The 22,588-nt window shown below is 36.0% G+C and overlaps 2 protein-coding genes across 2 annotated transcripts; one reads left to right on the top strand and one right to left on the bottom strand.

The window, feature by feature from the left end:
• The first annotated feature begins 1,464 nt into the window (after window positions 1–1,464).
• On the top strand, window positions 1,465–2,790 carry LOC125211761 (transcription factor MYB20-like). Its single transcript, XM_048111681.1, has 3 exons — window positions 1,465–1,657; window positions 1,744–1,873; window positions 2,246–2,790. The coding sequence occupies exons 1-3, from the start codon at window positions 1,525–1,527 to the stop codon at window positions 2,643–2,645; spliced, it is 663 nt and encodes a 220-aa protein (XP_047967638.1). The 5' UTR covers window positions 1,465–1,524; the 3' UTR covers window positions 2,646–2,790.
• Window positions 2,791–10,159: 7,369 nt separating this feature from the next.
• On the bottom strand, window positions 10,160–11,572 carry LOC125211760 (loganic acid O-methyltransferase-like). Its single transcript, XM_048111680.1, has 3 exons — window positions 11,428–11,572; window positions 10,739–11,365; window positions 10,160–10,656 (listed from the first exon to the last, which is right to left on the bottom strand). The coding sequence occupies exons 1-3, from the start codon at window positions 11,524–11,526 to the stop codon at window positions 10,306–10,308; spliced, it is 1,077 nt and encodes a 358-aa protein (XP_047967637.1). The 5' UTR covers window positions 11,527–11,572; the 3' UTR covers window positions 10,160–10,305.
• Window positions 11,573–22,588: the final 11,016 nt, after the last annotated feature.

Here is a 22,588-nt window from a genome sequence, read left to right on the forward strand (position 1 = left end):
GGCCTCAAAACAGTGCAAAATCCGAGCGTATCAATTATACTGAAAAAGAAATGACTATATTATCGCAGAACGGAGGAGTATATGGAAATAGAAATTAGAATTTTGGTAAATCTCAATAAATTAAGGGATATTGGCCACTAATATCATGGAACTTTCAACAAGACTTCTGCTACGAACTTTCAACTTAGCAAATAATATCACGAACTTTACCCGAGTTTGCTATTTTCCACCAACAAAAAAATTTCAACTATATTAATGGATTGAAGAACAATTTTGGAGGATGTGCTTCAAGAAAAACTATCCATAAAGATTGAACAACTTGAAGTTCTCGAAGTTGTTGTCGAGAGATTACGAAAAAAAAATCGTATCGTGATATTGTTTGCCGGTTATTTTTTACCTATAAAAAATAATATACTCGAATAAAGTTCGTAATATTATTTTTCAAATTAAAAATTTGTGGGAAAAACCTAATTATTACTGCAAGAATTTATTGTCTAAATTTATTGGCACTCTCTCCATTATAACATTAGATGTTTGTAAAGTACTTTCTATAAGTAAAAGTGAATACTATTAAATTTAGCTGGCATTTGGATTTATTAGCTATTAGTATATTCTAATGTACAGTTTATTCATTATTACAGCACTGAGCATACTCGGTATTCATAAATTATAGTTTCCCTTCGAAAGAAGATACAAATTAAATAATTTCATTAAACTCTTAGGCGGCCCTTCCAAACATTTAATTACTTGTTTCGAGTAGTAAAATTGTAATTGAAAACCTATGTTAAGTATCTATACTCCTCTCACAAGAATAAGCACTTTTTTTCTTTTTAGTTCATCCACAAAAATATGAACTTTCTAATTTTAAAAACTCTTTAATTCTAATGAAATGACACTCATTTTTCACTAACAATATTTTAATTCTTTTTTCTTCTTACATCTTTCTTGCTTTAACAATTACTCCCTCTGTCTCACTAGAAATGAAACGTTTTCCTATTTGGATTGTCCTATTAAAAATGAAACATTTCTTAAAATAGAAATAACTTTATCTCTATTTTTTCCTCTCTCTTACTTTAATCTCTCTTCTTTAACTCACAAAACAACATTACATAAAATCTTGTGCCAAAAAGCAAGCGTTTCATATTTATTGGAACGGAGGGAGTATATATTAAAACTAGTGTCCAACTAAAAATGCTTATTCTTATTGGAAAGAGGGATTATTTTCCTTACTCTTATAATATTTCAAAGGATTAAGAAATGTATTAATAGACTTGATAGTTTATAAACTTCAATTTTAATTTTGTAAAAGTCCAATTCATTACATAGGAGTACTATTAAATAGGGAGTGAGTTTGTTAAAAGTTTTAAATGCTGCAAATGGGATCCCTGTCAGCACAAGCAGATGTATATATAAAAAGGGAATATTAATATATGGTGAGATTCTTATTGCATTCATATCCTTCTCTCTCAATTCCGTTGTATCATTCCTATAAATAAATTTTGCGAGAGTTATGGTGAATTGAAGATGGTGAGAAAACCTTGCTGTGACAAAGTTGGATTAAAGAAAGGGCCATGGACTGCTGATGAAGACAAGAAACTCTTCAATTTCATTCTCACTAATAGCCAATGTTGCTGGAGAGCTGTCCCTAAACTCGCAGGTGCTCGTCGTTCTATCTTGTAGTTATCTGATCTGAAATGTGTGTTTTTATCATATTTTGTCTTATCTATCTTCTCCACGTTGAAGGACTGCTGAGGTGTGGGAAGAGCTGCAGATTGAGATGGACTAACTATCTTAGGCCTGATTTGAAAAGAGGACTTCTCCCAGATTTTGAAGAGAAATTGGTGATTGATCTTCATGCTCAGCTAGGGAACAGGTTGTTCAACCATTCAAACTTTTAAAACATTATTTTTATTATCTTTTTTTTTTGCAATTATAAAGTATGGAAGTGGGCAAGCCCTTTTATCGACGGGTGAGGATCCTCTGCGTGCAATTTTTGCACAACCATGTTGTTCGTAATACAATAATAAAATATCCAAATAAATAAAATAGAAAATAAATAAATACATACCTGTGATTTTATTGTTGTACTAGAATCAGCTGGGGCTGTTGTGCAAAATTGCACTATAGAGGATTCACACCCTTTTTCGACACTTCAATTCATCATTCTTTTTTCCCATTTACTTGTTTCAATATAACTAGAAGACAAATGATAACCATTAGAATTTTCGGAATTAAATATATGTAGATGGTCCAAGATTGCCTCCCGTCTCCCGGGGAGAACAGATAATGACATCAAGAATCAATGGAACACACACATAAAAAAGAAATTGAAGAAAATAGGAATCGACCCCGTCACCCACCAACCTCTGCAAGTGGAGGTTGAGTCAACCATTTCAATTGATGACGGTCAAAACGATGTGTTGTTAGTCAACAACTCCGAGAGTCCTGTGATCGGGCCCCACGAGATCCTGCTGCCGCTGACACCATCGTCGTCGTGCTCAAGCAGTGGTGGAGCGTCATCGTCAAACGCGGCACAGAGCATAGAGAAGGTTAATACGGATACATGGGACCAAGGATTTGGAGACATCTTTGATTTGTTGGGTGATTTGAATTGTTTCAAATTTGATTCGCTTTTATCTATCTAGATTTTCTCTTTGAACTTCTTTTCAGTATATAATAACCATAGTTTTGTTGCTCGAAAATTATCTCTAAAGAAGAGATTAATTTACAATAGTTGTACTTGTATTTATGAAACATATCCTTTAAAGTAAACGTCGTGTTTAATATGAATATTAGATGCTATCTCCGTCTCATAATAAGAGTCACATTGCCATTTTGATCTGTCCCATAGTAAGAGTCACACTTCAATCTTACCATAAATGATATGTAGGTCTCACATTCCACCAACTCAGTTCACTCACATTCTATTATAAAATCAATATAAAAAATTGGACCTCACATTCCACTAACTTTTTCAACCCACTATTATTTATATTTCTTAAAATTCATGCCCATACCAAATATGACTTATAATGCGGGACGGAGGTAGTATTTGTGAGCTAAAAAATGAGAATGAATTGCAGCTCATTGTTGAGGTGAATATTTAGTTTTATTACTCCATCCGTCCCACAAAAGATATCACACTTTCCTTTTTAGTTTGTCCCATAAAAAATGTCACATTTTCCTTTTTAGAAAAAGTTCTCTCTCACATGAATATAAAAATTATATTTTCTTTCTCCATTTATCACACAAAACCAAAACTCCTAAAATCGCGTGCCGTCCCACAAGTGTGACATCTTTTGTGGGACGGAGTACTAACTAGTATGGGTAGGGCTCTGTATAAGCTTGGAAACTCTGATGTTCTTCTGCCCTGATCCATTCTCCCCCGTATGAGTACTCCAGTTGATACACCCTTGCTCGGCTTTTAGGGCTCCAGCACTCATTTGCGTTCCAGAACTCCCATGTACTCTGGTGGTGGTTAACCTGCTCAGCTCGAAAGTGGCCTTGAATAGGAATGGTTGAGCGTTGGCTGGACTTGATCATTGATTGGAGGGCTTCTACCACTTTTGTCAATTCGGCTCTCCAGTAGATTGTCCTTGTCAGTTGTGGGAGTACTTTTCTCCTGCGCCTGCAATGAGGGCTCTTCTGCATCTTCGTACTCCCGCCTTGCGGTCAACAGCTTCTCTAGGACAATCGTAGCCTGACTCAGTCTCAGTTTGTAGAAGCTTCCTCCACTTGATGAGTTCACCAAGTCCTTGCTCTTAGCATCCATTCCGCCATAAAATTTGGAGTATATTTCCACTTTCTTCAGGTTATGATTCGGACAGGCCTCCAGAATGCTCTGATATCTGTCCCAATATTTTCCCAAGCTCTCACCATACCCTTGGGTGGCCTCCTTGATTTCCCCCCGTCGTGCAGTAGTGATTGATGCTGGGATGTGGTGGTTTAGGAACACCATTTCAAATTCTGCCCAAGTGTTGATGCTGTTGGGCTCCAAACCTCTAAACTATGCATCCGCTTCATTCTTCAGAGAGAGTGGAATGACTCTCAACTTGAGATCATCCTCACTTGACCCCTTTGGCCTCCTCTGCACTCTTCAAATTTTGTCAAACTCACGAAGGAATTTAATCGGGTCCTCGGCATCAGTTCCCAAGAAGGTAGGTAAGATAGTAAGCACTTCTGGGTCCATGTACGCAGCTCTCTGTCCCTCTGGCATATCTCTGTCATAGATATGCCAGATAATGGTTCAGCCACAGAGTGGGCATAGATTGAACCTATCTCCGGATCTTCCTTCTGTGCACCCTCCATTGTGATTTCTTCTTGTGTCTCCTCTTGGTTTGGGGTGGCTATCACTTCTAGTGAGTTCACCAAGGTGGTTTCCTCACCCTCTTCACGGTAGGCCCCTGAGTCAGTCGGTGATGGGGTGGGGAATGGTTCATCTTGAGCATCTTGTGGCTCCAATCCTTCTTCTGCTTCTTGCCTCTCCGACTCAGTGTCTTCGAATTGGGGTACAAAAAGAAACAAAAAGTTTATTTATAAAATTTAAACTAAAATTTCTACGTAAAACCTGATACGCTCTGCCCATCTAAATATCCTCTGACATTGGTGGTCTTGGGCTAGCACCAGAATGAAAGCTAATCAGTCCTTATAGACAAGGTTGCTGATCTTCCTCTGCTGCCTGAGCTATCTCGTAAAACTGCAAACAAAAACTAAGAAACAAAGAAGACATTAAAAATATTTACACCCAAGATATCTTACAACAAGTTGACCACTTTGGCATATGCATACAAGGTGTTAAAGATTGTGTGAACTTAAGAACTAAAGATTGTGTGAGCATGAAACAGTGGACCACTTTGGTTGAATTCTTATCGCTTTGATTTCTCATGAATCCATCTTCAAAACCCTTAAACTTTGATGAACAAAGAGGAACTCTCAAATATTATGCTCTGAAATTATGCAGCAAAAAGAAGATAATTGTTGGAGAGGTTTGAGGGGGTATTTATAGCCATTATTTCGTATATCCTCAATTAAGGCAAAAAGTATCCAAGCATGGTAAATATTGGGGAGAAAGTAGGTGAAATCTGTGTGCCGCATTTTTCCAACGGGCCGCTGCACCTTGGCCAGCGATCGTCGTGGGTTGATCCGTAGCCTCTGCCTCTTGAATAGCGGTCGCTGCACTTGTTTCAGCGGTAGTTGGCAATCATCCCGTAGCTTCTGGATCTCTTGGAGTGGTCGCTGCGCACACCCCAACGGTCGCTGGGCGTGTTCCTCTTTTTAACACAATTTTTCCCGAGCGGACCACTACTGGCTCAGCTGTCGGTGCCGCCAGCGGTCGCTGGCTGGGTTGCAGCGGACCGCTGGACCTCTCGAAAGCTCCAGATTTCCAACTTCGACTTTTAGCTATCTTTTTAGACTCAAATATGCACACTTCTCACAAAACACGTCAAAATACCAAAATAGATAAAACTATGCAATTAATGGACGTGTATTGCAACTTTGACACTCAAAATGGACCAAATAAAGGCCTTAAAATAGTGCGAAATCCGAGCGTATCACCGTCCGCAGCAGTCCTGTTTTTCCATTTTAGTCCATCCGCGAATAGAACTCCCGGTTCACTTTTACCATAAATGGTAATAGGGGTCTGACCAGAGTGTATCTTGCCCGATTCCTTTCTCGTCTCCCTCTTCTTGAAAGCTGAATGTGTCGTCCTAAGCTGCTCAAGTTGGGCGTCCGACCTGATCAAGCCAGCCTATTCTTGCCTGTTTCACCTACAAAAATGCGGGTGAGTGGATATGGTAGAGGTTTGGGCTGATCAAGCTGAGCGGCTCTGACTTGAGCGAGAGGAAATGAGAGGTTGGACGAGATGCGATGTCAAAAACCTTAACCCACTAATACTAATAACTAGTATAGGGAAGTATGGATCGATCCCATAGAGATGAGGTGGTTCGAATTGTTTGTGTGATACGGCTTGGGGCTTGGCTGCTGCCACGCTTTACTTTGGGGTGGGTTAAGTATTTAATGGTGCGGAAAAGAAAAGAACTAACTAAGCTGGACAACTAAACTACCTAACTGATCAACTAAGAAAGACATTACTATAAAAAGAGAAACAGAATAAACGGGGTTGCCAAGCCCCTGCAAAACAGTACGGAAAACAAATTAACTTTAACAGAATCGTCTTCCTCAACAGATCAGCGTAAAGAAACACAGCAGCAACAGATCTAAAAAGTTGAAGAAGACGAAACAAGACAAGACACATAAAACTTAAAATTACTCCTACGATCTAAGCTACGACTACATAAAAGCAGGAACTATGGCTAAAATATGCATAAACGAAAAGAAAGCATGTAGATCTAAAAAGGAAAACAAGGACTCAAAAGAAAACAACAGATCTAAGCTAAGACTGAAGATAAAACATGAAACAGAAAACATATCTAAACATCTAAACATAAAACAAGCACGAGGCTAAGGAACGAAAACATAAACTTCAAATTAAACTAGAGCAAAGCAGAAACAAGAGTCAATACATGAAAATTAAACAGAATCCAAGCTAAGGAAGCAGGAAATTGTTTCATCACCCCTTCTCAGAGTGGGATTGCAAAACAGAACTTGAAATTGTACAAAGAAAGCAAGGCAACAGCTAACTACCAGCTACTCTGACGGAACCAAGTGTGTGCAGTGGATTGAAAAGCTTGGAATTGAAGAGAACTTTGATTTCAGCCCTGGAAGAGAGCTAGAAATTCTACCTACTCTAAAGAGAACCCCCTCCTAAACTACTTAGCAAGAAATGAAATGTGGGGGAACTCCCTTCTCTTAGCGTACAAGGCTCCTTTATATAGGGAGGCATAGGGCTCTAATCCCTAGGGTACCACCTCCCTGAAACTCTTCGATACATAGGCAAGCAACTCGACATATGGTTTCAAGCAATTTGCGATACAAAATAAAAAATAATCAAGCAATCTACGATACATATGCAAGCAAGTTTGCCACGTGGCATGCTAAGGTTGAATCTACTACTAAATCTAAGGGTTCTCATTGGTGGTATATTGTCATTTTAAAAGTGGTTGTCATTTTAGTACAATCATACAAACCGTATAATTAATACAACATGTATTAATTAAACGCCCAATAAATGTTATATACTACGTCGAATGTATGGACAATGATACCTACACCAGTATCGACTTGTCAATATTAAATGAGAGAATCTTTTTCACATTTTATGTGCAATATTTTTTACTGGATACTTATATAATTTATAATTTACATATTGATAAAAAATTAATATTTCAAAAAATTACTATTATTACCTTTTACTATTTTATATTTATGGATTACATGATAATCAATTCAACATTATCAATAACTGCATTATACACACAATTTAGATTATATTTCAAATTAATAGACTATTGACAATCGACCTATATAGGTATCTACATGTCTGTTTAAATGCAATATCTTGTATTATGTTAAATTAGTGGATGGGATCATAATCAATTCAACCTTATCAATCACTGCATTATGAACGGAAATTATATTGTATTTCGAATTAATAGACCATCGACAATCGACCTATTCAGGTATCTACTAGTCGATTTTAAATGTGAAAACCTTTCCACATTTTTTGTACATGGTTTACTAATACTATAATTACATATCACAACACATCTAATTATACATATGTTTTTGTTACCACATACTCTTGCGATGCACGAACATTGATTTATTCCATGCCTATTTAAGTGCGAGAATATTTTTCATGTTTTTAGAGTGTAGTAGTTTTTTTGCATAAAAAGAGGAGTATTATATACAATTACAATTTTGGTTACATTGTACTTCATATTAACATAATATTAATATATGTGTCGTATCTGGAAATTAAACGTTCAATCAATGTTTGGTATTATCTAAAATGTATCGACAATCATACCTACACCAATTTCTACGTATATCAATATCGACATGTTAATATTAAATGCAGAAATCCTTTTCACATTTTATGAGCATGATTTACTAATATACTAATTTATAATTTATACAACACATTCAATTATACATATAACTAGTACAACACATTTAACTATCCTTATCTTTTTGTTTCTACCTACTCGTGCGATGCACGGATATTAATTTATTTCCTATCTATATAAGTGGGAGAATTTTTTCATGTTTTAGCTTGTAGTTTTTTTTATATAAAAATAAATATTCTATACAATTATAAATAACATTAGTATGTATTTAAGTTTAGCTGTGAAATTAAATTTTTTTTTAGTAATCTTAATTAAAATTGATGTAGTGAAAAGTTTGACTCCGTAAGTCAATTATTATGATTGGATATTTAATATAAATTATTAACCTATTTATTTGATGGTTATATTTAACATGGAAAAATGTTTCAGAGACATAATGACACATAGGATTAAAAGGGTAATTTAAAATTATATTAGATTTATTATTAAATTTATGTTAATACATAAATACTATTTTACTCTTTTAGTAATGAACGCTCGTCTTGCTTTTAATTAAGCAATGTATTGTGTGTGTTAATGAGCTTTGTTATATAAAGTGCCTAACATTTAATTACATTTTAAAGTTTTTATATTTCATTAGTTGTGAAGATCTCTCTCTTCTTTTCTGTTTATATGTTTATCAAAAATTCTTATTTTCTTTTTCTCCAATTATAATTTTCTATAAACAAATTATCATTTTCTTCTTCTCCCATTATAATTCTCCATCAAAAAATTATTTCTTCACCAATTTGCTTAATTCTTTATGTAAATTAAAAATGCCTATTTGATCCATTCGGATCCCTTTGCAGCTTCTAGAGCAAATTTCAAAATGTATTTTTTTGCAAAACTTTAAATTTATTGATTCTTAAATTTTAGAATGTTATAATTGACTCCCCCCAAAAAATTGCATGTTCTTAACCCATCTATTTAATATTTTATGTTATATAGTTCATAATTTCTCATGTTCTTTAGAAAAATTAAAGTTCTTAGTTTGATCTACTATATTATAAAACAAATAAGAATTTAATATGTGATGTGTTAATAATAATTGAGTTGAGAGTTTTGATTTAAGAATTTTATATTTATGATTTTAATTATTTAATTTTCATGATTTCATTTTCTATAAAATCTTTACTTTTGGAATGTTACAGTCAAACCAAGATAAAAAAAAAAAAAAAACTCACGTGCTCGTAACTCATCTATTTAATATTTTAAAGATACTCCATATAATTAATATTTTTTTAATTTTTTAATAGAATAATAGATTTTTTAGTTCAATCAGAAGATAATATAGTACATGATCTTGACTCGTTTATTTAATATCATATATATATTTAGTTAAAAAATTTCTTTTATTTGTAAAATGGAGTTATTGGCTCAATGCACTATAACATACATCAAATTAAAAATGATTTGTTAATACTAACTTTTAATTTAATGTTAACATTTTTTATTTTTCAATTTTAAATTCTTAATTTTGTAACGTAACGGCGAACCTCTATCAAAAAACGAACCTCTATCAAAAAAATTACCATATATATTTTTAACTCATTTATTAAATGTTTTAATGCTTCATAGTTAATTTACCATGCAAAAAATTAAAATTAGATGTGTAATAAAATATTAATAATAATTGAGTTCACATTTTTAATTATAACAATTTCATAACTTTGATTTAATTTTTTAATTGTCAATTTTTTAATTCTTAATATTTTAAATAAGGAGAAAAATTGTACTACAACTTGTATATATACCAAAAATGAAAAAATATATAGTTGCATTAATTAAGCGTCCGCTTTAATTTACCATATTAATTAAAACTTTTTTTATATTAAAATACTCTAAATTAGAATTATCCATAATTACATTGTTAAGGATATATTAGTCAAGATTATACTTATGGCAAAAAATGGCACGTAGACATTATATCTTTAAATTACTACCCATTTAACATATCAAAACATGGAAAACAAGGTGAGATGAAAACATAATAATGAGTCTAAAAATAATTTAAGACAACTATCATTATTTAATTAATAATTGTACGAAAAATTGATCATCCCCAAGCCAACCGTCCGTTAACATACAGATTGTGCAAAGATATTGTCAAGAAATTACACCAACAAAATCATCATAACATAAACAGAGAATGAGAATTGGAAGACACACTACCATAGTACCATTAATTGTCCATTGTTTGACCCATCAACCAAAATCGAAACACACCAACGAAAACAATAGAAAGAATGAGAGGAATGGATGAAGCATCCAAAACCTAACATTGAAACAATAAAAATTATGAGGGGTTGTTTCGTTTGAGCAAGACAAAGTGGATAATCTCTCTGTGGCGGCTCTCATAAATAAAGGGCTTCTCCCTCGCCCTCTCTATCGTTTTGTTTAAGTGCAGCTGAAACAGCTCTTCCACAACTCCACTTCCAAACCTCTCCTCAACAAGCACCCCTATCACAGCTCTCATATGACCCACCAGAGTTGCAGGGTCCGCTTCTCCCTTCATCGGAGCACCCATCTCCGTCAACGTCTCCACACTAAACAAACCGTTCGCCTCAATCACCGCCTCCACCTCCGCCCCACACGGATAGTAAAAGGGCAAGTTGAAACAGTCCACCTCCTCCTCACCTATCTTCCCCTGCAACTCCAAGTCTCCAACCATTAATTAATCACTATTTTTAGTGCAAAAGGAAAAGGAAAAGGATAAGAAAATCAATCACCATCTTGGCCATCTCATAGAGGCACGATCCGAGTATATCAAATGATTCACCAATGCTAGAATCGGAACCAAGAACAAATCCATCACGATATCCGATCAAAATCAGCACCATTAACCCTCCGGCTACAAGCTCCTCGCCTCTCGCTCGCAAGAAACAATCCATATCCCTCTTGTACTGAGCAGCGTACGCCTCCCTCACTTCCCTCCCTGCTCCTGCATAGTGAATCCTCCCCTTGTTCGAACTCTCCAGACTCCTCGACAGCCAGTGGAGCGCGGTCGAGCAGTGTGCCAAATGGATGCTTTCTTTAGGAAACAGGCGTCCGTGGAACGACCCTGGCGCGGCTGCAGCCAAGTAGGTCCTCGCCGCAGGGAGCTGCTTGAAGAGAGTGTTGAAATCGTTGCCGATCACGTCGTTGAAGAACACGTGGAACTCGGGGACGCGACGACGGTCGGATTCGTATCGCCTCTCCACGGCTCCGATCATGTTCTCCACTGCGAAGAAGGTGTTGCCGCCCACGGAACACCCCAAGTCCGCGATGCGGAATGTGTCATGAGTACTGTTGTTTGTATCTAGATGCTTGGAGATTAGTTGTTGAAGCAAATCATGAGCAGGAACCAACAATTCCTTCTGTGGAAAAATGGCGATTTAGATTATTGAAAAGAGAGAGAATAAATGTATGAATGAAGCACCTGGTATGCAGAATTGCGACCATAACTGTTGGGACCGTCGCCCCCTATCATATGGGCATGGTGTTTGGAAGATGCGCCATCCTCTCTAACTCCACTCATCCCTATTCAACTTTGATCATGTTTCTCCTCATATTTGAATCTACACTCACAATATATAGACCTATCAACTAAAGCAGGATAGAGAAACATAAAATGTAGATAAAGTAGGAAAAACAAAGTTATAAAGTCGTAGTAGTAAGTACTTAATTAATTGGAGGTAAATTTCTATTTTTAGTTTGAGACTAATTTTAGTACGCAAAATGATAAAATGAGACTATATTTATTTGGACGGAGGTGGTAGTATATTTTTATGCCATTCGTACTCCCTTCTTATTTCCTTTAGTACCGGCAAATGATACAGCAAAAGATACCTGTATCATTTTATTTTTTACGAAAACTTTATCTTCTATGCTATTTTATTATTTCCTTTATTTTCTTTAATACTCTCTCCGGCCACAAAAATAGATAAAGTTGTAAATGACACGGATTTAATGCATAATTGGTAAAGTGAGAAAGACAAAGGAAAAATATGGTAGAAGTAGTGTAAGTGGATTGTAGGGTCCACAGTTAGAATCAGGGGCGGAGCTAGGGTGGGGCCAGGGGGGCCCTGGCCCCTCACCCATTTCAATTTTACCTATATTATATATATGTATGCAGGGTAATATATTTAAAGTTTTAACTCAGTTGGTCAAAATAGCAGGCTCTGTATCCATTTGTGTCGAGTTCGACTCCCCTCTCTGCCTTTATTTTGTTACATTTTTCCGTGTCTTCTTAGATTCAGTCATGTTCCAATACTTTTTTTACACTATTTCCTTTGTTTATTTTTTTCCTGTAATTTTCTACCAGTACTGTATGTCTCCTATTTTTTCCGGTATTCATTTATGTCCCAATATTTTTTTTATATCCCCTCTGTTTAGTTTTTTCTAGTAAATTTGTAAATATGCCATATAATAGTATTAAAAATCAATTTTAATACTACGATCTTTATTATTAAGAATCTAAAATAGAAATTATTTCTTTAAGCTTATAAATAAGTATATAATATTAGCAAAATCAAATATAATACTATACTCTTTGTTATAAAAACTATATTCTTTAATTCGATGTCGAAATTAATACTGTATCTCTAGTTTCTAATCATCTCTAATTATTTATCTCATTATTCATTTTTGAAGCGTATCTCTCTATTACTCGCATGTTCGAGTTGTTTTTGTGTCGTAGGCACTGAACAACTCAAAAAAATTTAACAGTATTTTGGGCCCCCCAAGATTAAAATCCTGGCTCCGCCACTAGTTAGAATGATGTGTAGAGTTATTAGTATTAGTTTAAAATTTTCCATTTTCTGACTTGGTCTAATTTTGGTGGACAAATCAAAGCGATAAAACTTATCTATTTTTTTTTTTGGACGGATGGAGTACTTATTATCCTCCATTTAACTTTTATTTTCATAATCTCTTGCCTATATTAAATAAAATGGTTGTTTTAATTGAGATGGGCCCATATGCTTTTCTTTAATTTTTTGGACCACTTCTGGTTGATTTGAACAATTTTCAAATCCTAAATTTCTTTCAACAAATTTGTTTGATAGTCTTACTACAATAGTTTATTGTCTAGAGTTTGGATTAACCCAACAATAATTGCCCGCATATTACTGTTTCCTAATCACTCACAATCAAACAATTTGCAAGAAAGCCAACTTTGAATTGCAAAGAGTAGGACCACCAATATGCGATTTTATTACTCCATTTTTAAATATAGTTCATCATTTTCTACATTAACTAACAAGAAACGGAACAAATGAGCTCATTTCATCACTAACTATTTGTTAGGAGTAAAGGCGCGACTTGATGCTCGTCCGAAACCGTGAGAAAGAAATAAACTTCCGCACGATTGACGAATGAAGAGGATTGAATTTAACATGGGGATGAAATGGAAAAGAACTCTGCTTTATTGATAATGAGAGAACAGAAAGAACAATGAGTAGGAATCCGCACGCAGGAGCATGCAATTAACAATCGTCCAGTTCTATATTCTCCAAGATACTAACCTCATCCGGAGACTATCTATTTATAGATGGCTAAAAGCTACGTAAATGAATAACAGAAATTTAAAATACAATGAATAAACTACCTACTAATTATGCCGAGATCTTCAAGCTCTAGTGTAATTGTCTCACCCCACCATATCTTCCTCCAAATCATCTATCACACCTGAACCCTATGACGTATTCTCTTATAATAAGAAACTCCCAACTTTGGAACAATTAATTCACATATTAAAACATAAAACACCCATATATCATAATAATTTCATAAACCATAATTTATCAGATATGTATTTCAAAACATTTTGAACTATAGTGGAACTCTCTCATCACTCTATACGATGTGCATTTATTTACATGTAAACTGACAAAAAGGAAAAGTGTAATGCCCCATTTTTTGGAACCCTAATTTTCGAACCCTAAAATTTTTGAATTTAATGCTTTTATGCAACTAAGTCTGTGAATTATGGGTGGAATTATTATGTGAATTCTTTGGTGACCTAATTTTGATTTGGAGTTGAGATTTGGATTGACCGAGTCAACTCCGTTGAATATGTGACGTGGTTGTTTTGAATAATTGATGCGGGGTGAAATTAATTGTTGGGATTAATTTTTCTAAGGGTGAGTGAAACTAAATAGGTTCATCAATATTTACCCTAGCCTTTTTACTTGGAATTTTCGACCACCACCATTTTTGAGAAAGGAATTCTATTTTCTTGGATTTAATTAATTGCCTGGGATATTTATCCAAATTAAATCCAAACCAAATTATTCTCTATCTTCTCCTATGAAATTTTCGACCCCATGATTATTCCTTGAAGATTTCAAAATCTCCTATTAATTAGGAGAATGAATTATTTTGTGGATTTAATTGATTCCTTGTTTAACTCTTTCCATGGATTTAAATTCAATTTGATCCTAGCAAATCTCACCATATCTTATCTTGGTAAATCTTTCCATATCTTATTAAGATTTGAATTTAATCCTTATGGGAGAAGCCTAAAATCACCCCCTCCCTATTTTAATGGTAGGATTTATTATTTTTCTTCCGCTCTATGGTATCTTTCTCTCCAAGAAAATTCAAATTAAATCCTACACCTTTTTAATAGGCAAGAATCGCCTATTTCCACTCTCCCTCAACTTCATGCTATTTTTATTTTCTTCCTCTAATTCCACAATATTTAATTATTTTATTTTGTGGAATCAAATCTTGGAGGTTCTATTTTATTAGAAAACCAAATCTTGGAGATATCTATATATGTGACACAAGGGAGAAACCCTAACCCTAGCCCCCACACCTCTCTCCCTCTCTCCCACACGTCCACTCCCTCTCCCACTCTCCTTCAACTTGTCTTCTATTTATATTCAAGATCTCTTCATTCTATTTCATAGAATTGAAGTTGAAACCTCAAGATCGTTGAAGAACTCAAGCTAGTTTTTGTTCTACTTTTCGTTTTCGGCAAGAAAGGGTATTTCTTATTCAACCTTTTCATGTCTAACCGAGTAATCGGTATTCTTGAAACCTCATGCATATAGATCGAGCGAAAAGGGAAAGTAATTGATGAATGGAAGCATGTGTGTGTGTCGGTGCGCGTGTGGAGGGGTGGGGGGGGGGGGTGCGCGTGTTGTGTGTGGTGGGAGAACACTTGTGCGTGACGATGAATTGTTTGTAGATCTGGAGTTTGGAGTATGAATAAATTAATATGGTGAGCGTACCTTGGATGTAAGGGTAGATAAAGTGAGTTAGTGGTGAAAGGACCAATCAGGTCATGCATAATTTTTAGGTTGTTGTTGAGACTGATTGTTGATATATGTGTTATCTAAAGGTGATATCTCGCTCGCGAAACGTGATACCAAGGGGAAGAAAATACTTGTGAACTAAGCAGTCTAGGTGGGCTTTCTTTTAAACAAGGACAATGTCCTAAATATTTTATAGATGGAAGTGAAACTGTGTTTATCATGCTGTGCTTTGGATTTTAATGTGCCTATCTGATGTGGCTTTTTTCATTATTATTTAAATCGAATTCGGGTTCTCGTAGGGCCGCAAACCCTACTTGGATTAGTCTACACCTATGGTAGACCATGTGTCAGCGTACGGGTTGGCCGGTCTAGTGACTTGGCTTGTGGCCACATTCCAAGTCATGTATGAGCAGATATAGTAAACGTCCATGGGAAATTGGTTGCGTAACCGCGATTTTGAAAAATGGAATATTTTGGTGCCTCGGGCCTTTCGAAAGCTAAAACTCCGATGGTTACCTACAAGGGCATCATAAATATAAATATTTTTGATGACTTGTTTTCGCCATGAGTCCACAGAGTATTTCATAGTACTCAACCCTGCAAGTGTTTTCCCTATGTGCAGGTTGAGCGGCGACGAGCTTGGGATGATATTGAGTCGAACTTGAATTATTGTTGGATTTTAGTTTGAACTCTGAGGGTCGTTGTGTCTTCATACACGGCGTCACTCTTACTCTTGAATGCTTCCGCTGAGATAATACTATTTTTCACAGCTATATTTTGAACCCCCTTTTTCTTGGATCATAAATTATGAATAGTAACCGTTTGTCGTTGGATTTAAGACATTGTTCTCATTTTACCTTTGATATGGAATATTAATTATTTGGTCATACATTTTATTAAAATCCTAGATTCTTTTCCCTTTCCTTAAAGTCCTTTAGTTGCGACCACCCGTATTTTTTAATCCTAAAAAGGTCGGTCGTGACAAAAAGATTGTCAGCTGCCGATCCTGATAATATGTTGAGTTTGTATATCTCATGTCAACTAAAAAAAACATTGATATCTTATCCTGAAAAATATTAGTGATTTAAATGAACCACGCCCTAGTGTATGTAAATTCCACCTATAATTTCATGCCATACAAATATCAAATACATTCTTTAAGCAATACATATAAACAGGAGCAATAAATAATATGAACAAATTAATAACCATATGCATATGCTGAAGGAACTGGCAGCGGAAGCGGTGCGACGGATTAACATAATTTAACAATTATTAATCGCGCAAACAAATCACATAATAATCAGATCTATTTAGCGGATTATTTAGACAAAATCTATTCGCGTAATTCTCACATGTATCATGCTCATAACTTTAATTAATCATGCTTTAAGAATATTGAAACCTAAAACATGTTTTTCTACGGAGCAGAAATAATACCTAATTAATTCTCCAAAGAACTGAAGATGGCTAGCAGCCTCTCCACGTGACGCTTTGAATACTATACCACAAATCTTCTCTCTGGTTCCCGAACTTTACTCCGATATCAGTGTGGGCTGATCTCACCAGAATACTAGGACTTAAATAAAGAAGACAGAAGAAATCCTTTTCTGAATAGGACAAAATTTCGAGCTCCTCTTCGGCTAGGGGGAACGAAAATATCAGTGTTAAAAACTTATATTTTCTGTCTCCTTTATTCTCCTATTTATATTAAGTTCCTTTTGGGCCCAGACAGGGATCTATGGAAGGTTTTGGATATGTGCTCATCCAATTTACTTTTTACTAATTAAATTGAACCCACAATTTAATATAAGCTTAATTGGATATTAAGTAATCCGGGATTCCGTTTAACTTTCATTTCTCGCGCTTTAAGATAAAAATGTCCATTAATTAATTAATGTCTGCTATGGACTTAATTAATTAAGTTCTTATTAATTCCAAGAGTGGACTTAGCATGAAACGCTTATTTATTATTATTAAAGTAATCAAACTCCAACTTGCTAGGTTCTGAATAATAAAACATTGTTTCGCGCTCCTCTTGAGGACATTATCAAACGAGACTCTCCTCGCGCACGATTCAATATAATAGCAATCATAGCACCACTAGATATTAATCACCACTACCCAATATATCAGGATTATTGGGTTGCGAAAAACCCGCACCATTTGATAATTCAAAGTAATGCATAATCAATACCGTATGCTCAATAGTAACCTACATTGATTAAGAAACAAATATTTATCAAGACCTCGCCTTTCAGTAGATAGCCTAAGGGCAAGTCTTGCTGTTAGATCCGTTCAGTGCTATACCACACCAATGTCATCTTATTTCAGTAAGGCTTAGAAATATGCGGACTGAAATTGCAACCTTTCTCGATGGATAGTCTAATTCCAACTAGGTTGTGAAATTCATCTTTTTCTTTGTTTAGAACTGACCGTGTTACCTTAAAGTGGACGCCGCCCACAACCGGCAAAAATAATCTGTTTTATTTCTTGGAAAATAAAATAAGAGTTTTACAGTATTCAATCACTCGAAACGTGATTTCTAGTATACAAACTCTAACATATGCCTATTTGATCAATTTATTATTCTATGACAAATCAAGTCTAGTATCTGTCCGAGATTCCTATATGACCCGAAGGTCCATCTGTAATTGGATTCATATGTCCCTCTGTATTTGATCCGTAGGTCCCTCTATGATTGAACTCGTAGGTCCCTCTGTAATTCGACCAAAGGTTCCTCTAAATTTTCAGATCCAGGGCAAGACCACATCACAAATCCTCTTTAATCACATGATTCATATACTTTCAATATTATATTTAAAACATATCCATTATATTAATCCCGTATCCATATCATATTCTACCAAATAATTCCAATACAATATATAAATACATCCATTGCACCAGTTATATAGTCATATCATGTTATTTCAATATTCACTCTAATTCAATACATATAGCAAACAATTTTTTGTCTCTCCCTTTTCTTCTATTTTGACTCCTCTCACAATTTATATGTTATAACGCATTTAATTATACATATAACTGTTGCAAACACATTTAATTATTCATACCTTTTTTTTATACATACTTGTGCAATGCACAGACATTAATTTATTCCATATCTATATAAGTGCGGGAATCGTTGTCATATTTTAGCGCAGAGTTTTTTTATATAAAAATAAATATTTCATACAATTATAATTTTGATCACTTTTTATTTCATATTAATATGGGTCATATATGGGAAATTAAACGACCAATAAATATTAGACACTACCTCGAATGTATCGACAATCATACATGCACCAGTATCAACTATTTCATTTTAAATGTGAGAATCTATTTAGTATTTTTTACTCATAGTTTTCCATTGGCTACTAATATGTAATTTACATATTACAATATGGTGTAAAATAATAGAAAAAAGAAGAATCGTAAAAATATTACATGGACCAAAAATAATACTCCCTCCGTCCCATAGAGATAGACCATTTGAGATCGGCACGTATTTTAATGTGTAATTGGTAAAGTAAGAGAGAAGGAGAAAAAATAGTTGAAATTGTGTAGTGGATTGTGGGGCCCAAAAATGATAAAGGAAAAAGAAGGAGAAAAAGGTTTTTCATAAATTCATATGGACTATTTCTATGGGACGAACGAAAAAGAAAATATGGCTTATTTCTATGGGAACGGAGTGCAATAATAGTATATATACATTGAAATGAAACCTGATAGAGGTTGATATCCAAAATACATCAAATGTTTGTTCACACCAAAAGTCCAACATTCGTCTAAAACTTGGCTTTGCTGAGATGTTGTGCACGACCCAATTATAATAAGGAGTGATGGTGGTATCGCACGGTTTGAATCTACACTCAATGGTGCAAGCAAAGAAATTCAACCAAAATTCAATAAATCAACTTCAGCGCAATGCCACTAGTCCAATACAAAAAGTTTCAGCAACCGATGCCCAAGCTCCTGGTTTTCCACATCCGCGCCCTTTCGGGAGGAAACCCATAGCTAAATCGTAAATGAGCAGACATTACTCCAAATAAATAATCTTCACCTGCATCAGGAGGTTAGGGAGCTGGCGGTGATCAACTGCATTGGACAGCATTGGACTGCAATCCAGCAGATTGCAGTGATAGGGACCTCGAGCCCCAAATCCAAATGACCAACTAAGCCGTGGCCCGACATCTTTTATTGTTAGTTTATATTTATTTCCTTGTCTAGTTATAGTATTTTTGGGACACAAATCTTGCTCCTCAAGCAAGATATTTACCGTATTTTAGCATAGGATTTATATAAATCTTTTCCGGTTTTCTTCTTGATTCTTTCCCGAATCGTAGAGTCGAATCAACCAGGGTCCGGACTCTATAAATACTAGAGTCCATTAGAGAGTCAAAAACATTGAGAATTAGAGTAATAAAAACACTTTTTCTCATCTTAGAGTTTTCGAAACCCTAGCCTCACTTTAGAGTTGGTTCTTGTTCCGCAAATTCGTTGTTAATGTGTGCTCGAAGTTCTCGATAGGATCCTTCATCCTATCAATTGGTGCTTCCATTGACTACTCTTCTCCCTCAACGCTCAACAGCCATGGCATTAGGTTCGATGGATTTGGAGCCCCAACCTCCACTGAAGGAAAGACACAAGGAACCGCCAGACTCAGTTATGGAGACATCTAAGCCGAAGCAAGGGTGGAAACCACCACCACCTCGGACTACTGTGCCGGCGACCTCCAGCCCGTGGTCAATTCACCGTCCCCGCATGGAGCCTCCACGTTTCACAAGTATGGATGCTTCTAATTGGATTATCAAGATCCAAAGCTACTTCAATCACACTTATACTCCGGAATCTGATCGCCTCTATCCTGTCACGTGGTTATTTGACCCACCGGCGTCCGATTGGGCGACTTATTGGAAGGAAAACAACACGGGAAAAAGCTGGGAAGAATTTTTGATAGTGGTCAAGCATCGATTTGATCCAATTTTTTGTGAAGATTACGTTAGCATTGGCTCGGGCAACAACAACACTATCGAACCGCTCGATCCACCTGTTTTCCACTCAGACACACGAGGAAGGGGATGGCCTCCGTCGCTCACACTGCCGTCGACAAGAGTGGTGCCCATGGCCTTACCTCATCATCGTTTCAATCCTCCTCGCTTTGAAGTAGAGAATGACATCTAGTGGATTCGTGAGATACAGTTGTACTACAACCACTACTACACACCTCTATCCGATCGACTATACCTCACTAAATACTTGTTCGATCACCCAGCGTCGACATGGGTGGAACACTGGAAGGATAGCAATGCCGAAAAAGGTTGGAATGATTGTCTATTGGCAGTCAAGCAACGATTTGAACTCGATGATGACTACGACGAGCATGTCGGAAGCCTCATACCTCCACTTCGAATTTGCCCACTTTCTCAGAAGCTCCGTCTCCAGCAGTTTCCTCAGCCGCCACCGCCATTTGTGATGAAAAGGAAATTATTGCTCAAATTTTGACTGAAGAATCTAGCAACAATGTCGCTAATGAGATTGGGTCGGAGTACAACTGACTTGTGTCTACTCTCTTTTCTACAATTAACAACCCTATAGTTGCTCACCATTCTAGTGTTGAAGTTAGTGGATCGGTTATTGCTGATGAAGAGAGCATAGCAAATTCATTCACTTTTTTTTATACAACTATTTGTGATGAGAATGTTGGACCAAATAGCACGGATGATGATGGAGATGGAGATAATGTTTTCAATGTTGCAGTTGATTGTGACTAGCCAATGAAGAAAACAAAAGATGTTGATTCCTTCTTTTACATTGATAGTTCAAAGTTATTTTATGAATTGGATTATTTGGGCGGGACCAAGCTACAGCTCCCGAATTATGTAATGGATGATGGTACCTTGCAGGGTAAGGCCCTACATATTCGATAGGTTTCTAATGATGCGACAAGCTTCCTTGATTTACACGGTGATGCTCGCACAATACCACTGGGCAATCCATTTCCTAGCCAAGCCTTGACGTATGGCCTCTTCGACACTGAGGTTAATAGAATCAGCCAGAGTTTTTTGGGATTCAAATCATATGTAGAAGGAGTCATTGATTGGCTCTACTCTCATCCCCAACTTCTTCTTCACCATGAACATTTTTGGTGCTTGCTGATCCAACCAATGACTAGCCAAGAGGGTACAAGAGATCAAGTTGAAAAATAGAGATACATTTGGATATTCCGCTGCAATCGTTGCGTTAGAGGGAAGACGTTGAGAGGTCATGTGACGGTTCATGTAGCCCAAATTGCAGCTTCTAAATACGCAGTTTGTATCACTATGGTTGAATTTGAAGATGGTGATTATCACAACAACTATGAATTGAGCAGGAATAAGAACTCTTGGAAGATTTATGATCCCAAACCCACCTTTATTTCAATGACTGCATATTCCTGCAGAGAACGCGACATGGAATTTGCCTCCTTAAGGCTGGTTTCTAGACATACCAAGAGTATATCTAGGAAAGTGATGAAGGTATCTAGTGTTGTTGAAGATGATGAGATTTTATCAAACTTATGGAATTTCTGCATGATTCTTCGGAAGACAGAATCCCTGACTAAGTTTTCGGGGGTTGTGAATCCCTTGTTTTTTAATGTGGCTGCTTCTCATTGTGACGTAACCAAACAGGGTGAGTCAGCGGACTTTGCTGGGTGCTTAATGATACCGGTTAGAAGTGTTCCCTCAAGTTCAACTCCAGCATTGAGGATTCTGATAATTCTGTTTACTTTGGAAGTGTTATTGAATTTCGTGGGAATAAGGTATTTCGTGGGAATGATGGAGATTTCGTTCCAAATGCATTAAATATTATTGATAAAAAGGCGCCCGAGTTTAGTGACCTTAATGTGAACGTTGATGATGTGGAGAGGTTTAGGGTTGAAAATGCAATGAAAGACCATAGGTGTGATGATGCATGGCTTAACAATTATGCCAGTGGAGATCCTATTGCACTAACTAAATTTCTCGATAGTGAAATCTATGAATTGGTTTGGGAGGTGCCTTTATACACACTTGGTGGTGACTTAGATGAAAGAGCATGTTGTCACTCAATTGGGCTACTGTATGGAGTTTTGATTCATGAAGTCCTTGTTCATGATGGAAGCAGGATTGCTGTTGCAGCAAACTTATGTGTGGAGGTCCATGCGATCTCAAGTGAGTTTGAATTGGTTCTTCTTAACATAGTTGACGCTGCTACCCGAGATTCGCACTACGTACTGCATTGGTTTCAACCTCCAACTACAAACAGTACAAGCTTGGACGCAGGCAATCAGCTGCGGAGGAAGTGTAAATG

This window comes from Salvia hispanica, chromosome 3, assembly GCF_023119035.1.
Source record: "Salvia hispanica cultivar TCC Black 2014 chromosome 3, UniMelb_Shisp_WGS_1.0, whole genome shotgun sequence".
Lineage (NCBI taxonomy): Eukaryota > Viridiplantae > Streptophyta > Magnoliopsida > Lamiales > Lamiaceae > Salvia > Salvia hispanica.